Source organism: Lactuca serriola, chromosome 8, assembly GCF_051521515.1.
Source record: "Lactuca serriola cultivar US96UC23 chromosome 8, Lser_US96UC23_V15, whole genome shotgun sequence".
NCBI classification, from domain to species: domain Eukaryota; kingdom Viridiplantae; phylum Streptophyta; class Magnoliopsida; order Asterales; family Asteraceae; genus Lactuca; species Lactuca serriola.
In genome coordinates, this window is record NC_136415.1 from 209,208,419 (window position 1) to 209,219,337 (window position 10,919).

The 10,919-nt window shown below is 42.4% G+C and overlaps 2 protein-coding genes across 2 annotated transcripts; one reads left to right on the forward strand and one right to left on the reverse strand.

The window, feature by feature from the left end:
• Nucleotides 1-664: 664 nt before the first annotated feature.
• On the reverse strand, nucleotides 665-1,468 carry LOC145066304 (auxin-induced protein X15-like). Its single transcript, XM_079013523.1, has one exon. It carries the CDS (start codon nucleotides 1,211-1,213, stop codon nucleotides 911-913), a length of 303 nt encoding a protein of 100 aa, XP_078869649.1. The 5' UTR covers nucleotides 1,214-1,468; the 3' UTR covers nucleotides 665-910.
• A 580-nt stretch (nucleotides 1,469-2,048) lies between these two features.
• On the forward strand, nucleotides 2,049-2,348 carry LOC145067813 (auxin-responsive protein SAUR19-like). Its single transcript, XM_079014857.1, has one exon. It carries the CDS (start codon nucleotides 2,049-2,051, stop codon nucleotides 2,346-2,348), a length of 300 nt encoding a protein of 99 aa, XP_078870983.1.
• The last annotated feature ends 8,571 nt before the right edge of the window (nucleotides 2,349-10,919 follow it).

The following is a 10,919-nucleotide window of genomic DNA, read 5'->3' on the forward strand; positions in this document are numbered from 1 at the left end:
AAGAGTTTCTTATAGATTATTCTGGTAAAAAGCTACATAGGGCTACCTTAATGAATCAGATGAAGGGTTATGACTTGTTTTAATCATATATAATTAAAGAGCCACATACACAAAATTTATTTTGATGATGTCCGCTGTTTTATAGATAGATCTTTAATTCATATGAAAATGGTAGAATCCCTCTAGCTGTCTATGTCTCCACACCTCTCATCCTATCCCCTAGCATAAAACCTAATACATAGTGATAAATGGGAAGTTTGGTGTAGTGTGGCAACAAATATTGATTACTTGTTGTCCCCCACATGGAGTTTTTTGCTTACATGAGAGTTTAATTTGGCTTGAAGATACTCCTTGTATGCTTTAGTTAGGTGTTTGATGCTTCAAATCTACTATAAGATATTATAGTCATCTCCCATTACCGAGTATTAGCACTGGAGAATGCTTCTTAAGACTTCTTATATCATATGTATACACTTATAACAATGTTTAAACAAGAGTGGTACAAATATTATGTTCTATTCCTGGCTATGATCTCTGAGTTTTAGGGACAGGAAAGAGAGAATAACAGTAATGCTTGATCTTTGAATTGCTCATATCGTTCAAAGCATAAGCAGATTCTAGGTTAGGAACCCAAGGAGAAAATATGTTCACGATGCTTATATCATTCTACATACAATCTTCAAATTGAGTCAAAACTTTTCTAGAGAAAACTATTTACAATGAATTTTGTTTCTCATTCGAGTCTAGATTATATCACTAACCAACACATAGTGGAGTCGAATGAAGTCCGAATTCGACATTCAAAACAACCTGGACAACTGGACAACCGATAAATGTCACATGTTGCAAAAAGTCAATGATCCGTACTTTACAAAAAAACTATTTACAACTTCAATGCAATAAACAGAATTCATAATGCACCCAGACTAGTTGCGAGATCATAGAATATGTGCTCGCTACATGGGATTGTGAGGCCACCCATTGGATGGTCATATCCATACTCTTCCTCTGCCTGATGTAATAAGTCTTGAAATGAAGGTTGGCTTAACAGTGACACAGGAACCACAAAGCGCTTCTTTTCTTGCTCTTGCTCCCCAACATAAACTGCAAAATAGCCTTTTGGTAGATCCATTGTTGATGTGCGAATTCCATTTGACAAAGACCTTTGAAGAATTTGTTTTGCTTGAATGATCCGAGGCATACGAATTCCCATTTTTGTAAAGGTTGCTGAAGGAAGTAAAACAGTGTGAGAGTATTTTCTTTGTTAAAAGATGTTGTGGAGCAGTTAAAGAGGAAAGTCTGCTGGTTGTTTGCCTATCAGATTCATTATATAATGGTTTATTGAAGCTCCAAGTGTAGAACAGATGATAAAAAGGTAATTAAATTAAAGATGGAGAAATGATGACAGAAAGGCAGTATCATGTGCTGTGTTTCTCTACTTGCAAGAAAGTATGATCTAACATATCACAACCATATATTCAGAGATAATATAATGGCTTAAACATGTACTTGTATACCCAAAAGAATTAATCATAGAGGACAACATGTATGGCCAGTATTCTGTACAAACATCATGGGCCCATGTGATATTAATGGGAGTGTGGCTCTGTTTCCTAACAAACCCATAGTTCTGCCTAAAGTCGCCGGGGTTTTCTTACGACAGGTGTGGCCTATGATGTATTATATATCTGGATATAATTCTTCACATTGATTAGGAAACCTTTCTATAGGCATCATCACATGGTCTTTTTATTTGCATGGACCAACCAATAATATTTGTGATCCTATATTGGCCTTTAGATACATAAATTAATTATGCATTTTTTTCCTTTTTACAACAGGAAAGACAAAGGCATGTGGTATTGATCCCATTTCCATCATATCTCACCATCCTTCATCTAATTTTCCATATATCATATGGATATATAAACCATTCAAGATGAATAACACAACCACAGATTCGCAGCTTTTCCCCAAGAAGTCGTGCTTTGAGAATTTTTGATCACTGTAAGCCTTTTGAAGTTAACAGACAATACCCTCCTTATAAAATGGCCATCCTTATGCCCCGCATCACTCAAGCAAAGCAAATTCTTAAACGGTCATTCGCAAATGGAAGTAGCACAACAAAATCTATTGATATCCCAAAAGGCTGTGTAGCGGTTTATGTTGGTGAGCAAGAGAAGAAGAGATTTGTAGTTCCCGTCTGGTTGTTAATGCAACCAACTTTTCAAGAACTGCTTGATCAGGCTGAGGAAGAATTTGGCTATAGTCATCCATTCGGCGGCCTAACTATTCCATGTAGTGAATATATGTTCATGGATTTAGCTTCTCGTTTGGGCGCATTATGAGTTGTATACAGCATTCTTATTTATCATGAGTAGTTAAATGACCAGTAGAATTTTTTCTTTATCATTTTTAATTAGAGACGGTTGCCCATTTTTGTAAGAAACTTGAACCAGAACTATTTAGAGTTTATTGGATTTTGTTTAGCGTTATGAGATAAAAAAATGCAGAAAATTGCATAATCTGCTACTTTGGCTATAATAATTTCTCATACCTTGATGTGCGTCCCTAAGAAGATAAAACCACGTCATATCAGTTTGTCGCGATCCATCTTCCTGCATGTAATAAATTTATATTTTTGTATTCAAAGGGCATACCATATAGATACACATTTCATGAAACAACTCTAAAAAAGTATTCTGAGCATAAAAAGTAATAAATATAGTAGTATATTAGAATGGGACTTTAGTTTACACATATAATGAAATAACTCCAAAAGAGTATATGGAGCTCACACAATTGTAACTTGATATTCATTGGAAGAGAACTAGAGGACCTGCTACAATCTGATAACTATTGCTGTAGGAATGCAAACTTATTTAATTCAAATATACAAGAGTTTCTTATAGATTATTCTGTCAATAGGCTACATAGGGCTACCTTAATGAATCAGATGAAGGGTTATGGCTTGTTTTAATCACATATAATTAAAGAGCCACATACATAAAATTTATTTTGATGGTGTCCGCTTTTTCATAGATAAATCTTTAATTCATACAGTTTACCCTTGCCATAGACCAGACTATAGTCTGTGGTCCCTTTCATATACCTCAAGATGTGTTTCACTGCTTTCATATGTTGAATCGTGGGTCTCTCCATGATTCTACTTACCAGCCCAACAGCATAACTAATGTTGGGTGGGGTATGGGTCAACTAATGTCGGGTCGGGTAGGGTATGGGTTGGGTATCGTAGTGCACCAACCACGCTCCTATACTCCGTTCCATTAACCTATACTCCATCCTCATCCTTGGTTAGTTCCAATTTAGGTTCCATTGGGTATTTACAGGGATTACACTCCTCCATTCCAGTGTTAGCTAGTATTTTCTTCGCTTATGATGTTTGCTCTAGAGTAATTCTTCCTTCATGCTGATGGATTTCAATTCCAAGATAATATGAGAGTTTTCCCAGATCACTCATCTCAAATTCCATGTTCATTTGTTCTTTGAAGCGTGTTATCTTGTTTTTACAGTCACCTGTAACTATGAGGTCGTCTACATACACGCACACGATCAATGTTTTTCCCTTTGTGTTCCTTATATATACAACATATTCTTGCAATCACCTTTTGAACCCAATTTTCTTGAGATACTTATCGAGTCTTGAATTCCAAGCTCTTGGAGCTTGTCGAAGTCCGTATAACGCCTTGGTTAACTTGTACACCTTGTTTGGTTGATCATGATTCACAAAGCCCTCCGGTTTGGTCACATAAACTTCTTGTTCCAGCTCACCATTTAGGAATGCAGATTTGACATCGAGGTGGTGCATAACCCATCCGTTATTACCTGAAAGTGCAAGTAAAATTCAAATACTTTCCACTCGGGCCACCAGAGCAAATACCTCATCAAAATCGATGCCTTCTTTTTGGGCATATCCCTTCGCCACTAAACGAGCTTTATGCTTCAATATCTTTCCTCTCAGATCCTTTTTCACCTTGTAGACCCATTTGAGCCCGATTGCTTTTCAACCCGGTGGTGGATCTACAAGGGTACATGTTTTGTTCTTTACAATTGCATCAAGTACACATTTCATTGCACTATTCCGTTCATTATATTTGCTAGCTGTAGCATATGTGGTTGGTTTTTCACAATCATTCAACAACAGAATCTATTCACATTCATCATACATATCAGTTAGAAGTTTGTACCTCTTAGGAGCTCCTCCACCAGTAGAGCTTGACATATTACTTTGGAGCCGGTTGAGCTTTCTGGTGTTGAGGATGTGGGTGTGCTCTCATGTGGGCTAGGTTGCCATGTTGGATCCTGTGAGGTCTCAACTATTTGCATCTCCATACTTTGATCATTCAAATCTTCATGGTGTTCAGTTGTGTAGGGTTCTGGTTAACTGAATTATCCATCTACTTCCAATGGTGAAAGTCCCTCAATAGTGAAGGTCATTTCAGCTGTAGCCTTGACTTTCTTTGCCTCTCCCCATGGCCAGACCTTGTTTTCATCAAAGCAAACGTGTCTGTTGATGCTGATAGCACCGGTGTTCGGATCTAGTAACCTTTAAGCTTTTGTTCTCGTCTCAGTTCCCAAATGAACCATCGTTTTACTCCGATCATCAAGTTTACTAAGATGTGTACCGGTCACCTTCATATGAGCAACGCATCTAAACACCTTTACATGTTCGATATTAGGCTTTCTTCCTGTCCACATTTGATATGGGGTTGAGTTCTCTAGGGCTCTTGTGGTTACACGGTTTAAAATGTACACCGCATTACGCACTGCCTCACCCCACAATGTCTAGGGAACTTGCATGCTTTTGAGTGAGCTTCTCGTCATCTCCACAATAGTACGGTTGCTTCTCTCCACCACTTTGTTTTGTTCATGGGAGTATGGGGTTGTGTAGTGTCGTATCAATCAGGTTTCTTCACAATATGAGGTGAATTCCTTTGAAAGAAACTCCCCACCACAATCTGACCGAAGCACACTAATTATTTATCCTGTTTCAGCCTCTACCGCTGCCGAAATTTCTTAAACATACCAAGTGTTTGGTCTTTTGTCTGCAACTGGTAGACCCACATAACCCGACCGAAATCATCAACTAACAAGAAGAAGTACCTGTTCCCCTACAGGTGTGGGTGGAATAGGTGCAGTACCTCTTTCTGCCTGATCCCCAGCAGGTAAAGAGGAAGAAGCTGTAACCGGCAAACGAACTGGAGAAATTACCTCAATTGCCAGCTGGGAAGGTGAAGCATGCCCGCTAGAACCAATATTTCTTCCTCCCGTTGAAAGCAATCCAATGAACTCTCGTATACATCTTTCAGAAACAGGAGGAGGAAGAACTTCTACCCGATCGATCTCCTGGTGATAAAACTTAGCTCGATAGTGACCATGTAGGGCCATCTCCAAAGAAATCTCAACTTTAGCACTTGTTCAGATAAACTGCAAGTATGAGAAATCATAAGCCAAAAAGTATGAGATACCATGTTCCATTCTCCTTTTCTTTTCTTTTTTTTCTTTTTTAAAAGTGGGCGGGGGAGAAGGAGATGAGTGAATATCGCATCTCACGACGTATAACTACGCCATCTTCCCTCGGGCTCTCCAGACGCCACTCATAACGGCCGCGACAACAATGGAGTCTTCCCAGTTCTCCCCAATGAAAGTAATGTTTCCCAGTTGTTTGCCAAGAGTTAGGTTGTAACATCACAAAAATCAAGACCAAAAATTTCTTTTAAAAAACATTACTAATCCATAGCATTAAGTCATTCAATTATACTAAAAGGGGTTATATGAAAAATCAGAGTATTTTCCCAAACACTTATTCATTTTATCAGAGTAAACATCCTAAGCTAGACTTCTTGGTGTGTGCCATGCAATCATCCCGAGCTCCTCCCTCCGCTACCTTAAGTACCTGAAACCAAAACTGAAAGCCGTCAGCATGAAGCTTAATGAGTTCCCCAAACTACCGCATACCATACATATCTACTGAGCACATAACCACATACTGGGCCTCCGCCCGCTCCATTGGGCCTCGCCCGCCATTGGACCCTGTCCGTCATCAGGCCCCGCCTAGCATCAGGTCCCACCTGGCATCGGGCCCCGCCCGGTATACATATCTATTTCCTTTAGCAACCGCCTGTGTCTGGTCCTCGCCCTCCATACACATACATACGATTAAATAACATATTGAAATATAAATAAACATTCCCTTACCATACCCTACTCTAAGGCCTCACCTAACTTGGGCCACGCCCCTGGTTTGCTACTAATGTAGTGGAACCCCGTCCACACTCACATCCTTCCTATCACTGGCCTCTCCCCTGCTCTGCTAATATCGAAATATGGAACCCTAACCGTACTCAGCCATTGATGAGATACGGGACCTCACCCACACTCACCTCCTTACCAAGAACATACAAGTATCACAAAGACAACAAGTATAATCTAACGCACTACATAAGAATCTTCCTCGGTTTTACCCCGGCGTCGGACCCCTTGCCCGGAAACATACTATTATCTAACGTACTTCGGGCTTACCCCGACATCGGACCCTCGGTCCGGATCCTATCATACCGACACATGCAAGAATCACAAAGACCTCTAGCATCCTAACATTCCTCAGGCCTCGCCCATCATCAGATCATAATCCGGAACATATATCAACAAGTGCCTAGGGCTAACCCCTAGGTCTTCCTTCTATACCTAAGCATAAACATGAACATGAACATGAAAATAATGGGTCGACATTGTGGTGAACACTTCTGATTGCTGACCGACAACTTCTGAATTGTTGACCCTTCGGCTTCCCGAACTATCAATACCCAAAACAACATTTAGACCACAATAATCCAAAAGTCAACCCTGGTCAAACTTGGTCAAATTCAACGGTCAAAGTCAACTTCCAGTTGACTTGACTCACCGAGTTGTTCTGCCAACTCACCGAGTCCATGCTCCTCAAATCCCAAAACAACCCCGTCTCCACTCGTCGAGTCTAGCGAGAACTCGACGAGTTCTCCTTCATCTAACACTTCGGGACTATCTTCAACCGATTAAACGAGTTCATCCTTGAACTCGTAGAGTTCATCATCATCGTATGAATATCTAGGCCTTGAATCACCGAGTTGTATGACCAACTCGTCGAGTTCATCCTCATAACTAAGAGGATTGCCTTGGACTTGCCGAGTTCCTCTTCGAACTCGTCGAGTACTATGATCTTCATGTCCATTATGGACCCAGTCTGGTAGAATCCTTAACTAACTTCACTCACTGATCCAAAACATAAACAAAAGGGTTTGGGTTTGCGACCCGACCCGTCGAGTCCATGAACTGACTCGCCGAGTCCAACTTGTGACATCTCTATTTTGTCGATTACAGTCCTTTCCAACACCTTCAACCCATATATATGGACTTCTAATGCTAGCATTGCACGTAAAGTTGCCAACTTTACGTGTATGCAAGGTATTATGAGGCTAGAACACTTAATCCAAGCCAAAAAGAAGGCCTAGGTCATGAAATGAAGCCATGGCTGGGTAAAGCTACCCACTCAGAGCTGCTCAAGCTCAGAAATGCTTAGATCTTAAGTCCTTTTCGTCCTCAATGGCTCAATGTTCGGATTGACCTTGGAAATGGCCCAAATGTGACAAATACAAGCTAAAAAAGGGGATCTAGATGATTAACAGTCAAGGTATAAGCTTTATTCCTTCAAATGCTCTAAGATGTCATCCAAACTTTGGATCTATACTCCTTTCCTTGCTCCTTCCTCCTACAACTTTCAAGATGCACTCAAAAGAAACCTTAATCTTTTTAACATCCCAAAAATACGAGCCAAAAATTTCATTTTTAAAACATGTACTTAGCAAAACATTCGAAATAAAATGTTCACCGATCATAACATTCCATAAAGATATCGCGTGTCTAGAAAAACATTTTCATAAAACATAATAATGTCAGAGTACAAACCCCCAGGAAGATCTCATAGTGCGGAATACAGGGCATGTGTGTGATGGGCCGCTACCACGCCAGCTCTTTCCCCTTCGAAGAAGAGGTACTTGAAACCAAATTGAAAACTATAAGCACGGAGCTTAGTGAGTTCCCCCAACATACCACATACCATACAATCACATAACATACATATATTGTCAAGCATATCTGGGTGCCCGACCTACCCCTTCGGTCCTCTCGACCGGATACTGTATAGTATATCTGGGAGCTGGCCTCCCCTTCGGTCCTCTCAACCGGATACTGACCAGTATATCTGGGAGCTTGCCTCCCCTTCGGTCCTCTCGACCGGATACTGACTAGCATATCTGGGTGCTGGTCTCCCCTTCGGTCCTCTCGACCGGATACTGGGGACTATTTCCCCCTACTACTACCACATAGCACATATATCTCATAATCTATCTAGCATGGCTGGGCATGACCGCCCCTTCGGCCCAATCAACCGGTATACTGGGGACTATCTCCCCTACTGTCACTAGCACATAGCATCATCTCATACTAGCACAATAACATATCACAGGTAGTAGCAACCCCAGATGAATATCACAGAGACAAACATCTATCATACAATCCTACTGGTGGGCCGGCATTGTGGTCGTAGACCCACCGCTACTGGAAGGTAACTCACCTCAAAGTAGCTGCTGATCTGCGTGGGAACTGACTGTCTTCTGCTGCTGCCGCTCCGGAAATCCTCCAGCTATAATTCCCACAAAACCCTTAGTCAAATACTGCTAACCGACCTCAGGGTAAAATGACCATTTACCCTACCCAACCAAGAGTCAAAGTCAAAGTCAACTGCCAGTTGGCCCGACTCGCCGAGTTGACTTGCCAACTCGCCGAGTCCCTATCCCTTTGTCCGACGATAAACCCGTCTCTACTCGTCAAGTTAAGCTTTGACTCGATGAGTTCTCCTTCTAAACTAAAGGCCAATAGTCCTTCATCCTACTCGCCGAGTTGTATGAACAACTCACCGAGTTCATCTTCATCCGAAGAACACTCTATGCTGAGACTCGTCGAGCTGTATGAACAACTCACCGAGTCTGTTCTTGAGGCAAGAAGATTGCCTTGAACTCGCCGAGTCATTGAATTGACTCGCCGAGTTACTTCATGAGTGAGTCTGGCTTCTGACCCACTGAGTCACACCCTATGACTCACTACTCCAACCCGCAACATGGAAAAGGGGAAAACTCAGCGACTCGCGGCTCGACTCGCCGAGTCCGAGGAACGACTCACCGAGTCTGCCACATGCAAATACTATATACTCGATTTTGCTTGAATCCAGCTCATGCCATTCATAGATATGGGTTTCTAGGGCCTGATTAACACGTAAAGTTTCCAACTTTACGTGTAAATAAACACCAATGAGGGTTTTAGGGCTCAAAATGCACCAAAAGAGTAGATCTAGGGCTTTCTTGCAATATGGCTCCATAAAGGCAGTAGATCCAAGCTCCTGGAGCTCAATCATGCCTAGATCTAGAGGCTAAACAACTTATTACCAACCCTAATACACAAACAAGATTGGGGAAAGGCTCAAGAAGGACTTTCATGGAGGTACAAGGGACAATAAGCATGAAAATAGAGGGAAACTGAGTTATACCTCAAGGAAATCACTGAGATAACACAAGGATGCCTGGCCTCCTTCTTGTCTTCTTGATCTACTCTCCTTCCCCCTCCAAATCTTCAAGAAAACACACCAAAATGCTTCAATCTCACAAGGAACAAGGCTTGAACGAAGTAGAGAGCTCTGAGGGTGAAAGGGGCGAGCTTGGGGGCGGATAAGAGGGTTTAAATAGGGTGCAAACCCTTGAAATTTAGGGTTTCATCAGACAGCTGGGACTCGCCGAGTCGCCAACTTAAACGTGCTCCCAAACCCGTCTCCACTCGGCAAGTCGGGCCTACAACTCGCCGAGTCCAAGGCTAAAAATGAAAATACTTAGATAGATTTTACGTCCAGGAACCAGGTGCTACAAATCTCCCCCACTTATTTTAGACTTCGTCCTCGAAGTCTGCTGCTCGATCCTGAAACAGCTCGGGGTAATGCTCCATCATTTCTTCCACCGGCTCCCAAGTCCATTCGGAACCCTTTCGGTCCTGCCATTGCACCTTTACTAATTCCACCCTCTTGTTCCTCAGATCCTTCGACTTCCGGTCGAGGATTGCGACTGGGCACTAGATGTAATTCAGGTTGTCATCAACCTGTATATCCTCTAGCGGCACCACCACTGAATCATCCACTAGGCACTTCCGCAGCTGGGAGACATGGAAGGTGTTGTGGATCTGACTGAGCTCGGCTGGCAGATCCAACCTATATGCCACCTTGCCCACCCGGGCTATAACCCTGAATGAACCAATGTATCTCGGGCCCAACTTGCCCCGCTTCCTGAATCGAATGACGCCTTTCCAAGGCGACACCTTCAGGAGAACCATATCCCCGACCTGGAATTTCAGGTCTGATCGACGCTTGTTGGCGTAAATTTTCTGCCGACTCTGAGCAGTCTGAAGCCTGCCTCGAACCTGCTGGATCCTCTCGCTCGTCTTGAGCACCACCTCGGTGCTCCCCATGACTCTCTATCCAACTTCACTCCAACATATCAGGGTCCTGCACCTCCGACCGTACAACATCTCGAAGGGAGGACGGTCAATACTTGCGTAGTAGTTGTTGTTGTACGAGAACTCAGCCAAGGGAAGATAAGTATCCCAACTACCACCGAAATCTAGCACGCATGCCCGCAACATCCAAAGTATGGATGGTCCGCTCGCTCTGTCCATCCGTTTGTGGGTGAAAGGCGGTACTAAAATGTAGACGAGTGCCCAACTCATCATGAAACTTCTTCCAAAACCTGGAAGTGAACCGCATGTCTTGGTCTGATATCACTGACACTGGCACCCCGTGCCGCGCCACTATCTCCCTGATA

Bases quoted from the DNA above. Each gene is read 5' to 3' on its own strand.
- LOC145066304 (XM_079013523.1), bottom strand. From the start codon at position 1,213: ATGGGAATTCGTATGCCTCGGATCATTCAAGCAAAACAAATTCTTCAA.
- LOC145067813 (XM_079014857.1), top strand. From the start codon at position 2,049: ATGGCCATCCTTATGCCCCGCATCACTCAAGCAAAGCAAATTCTTAAA.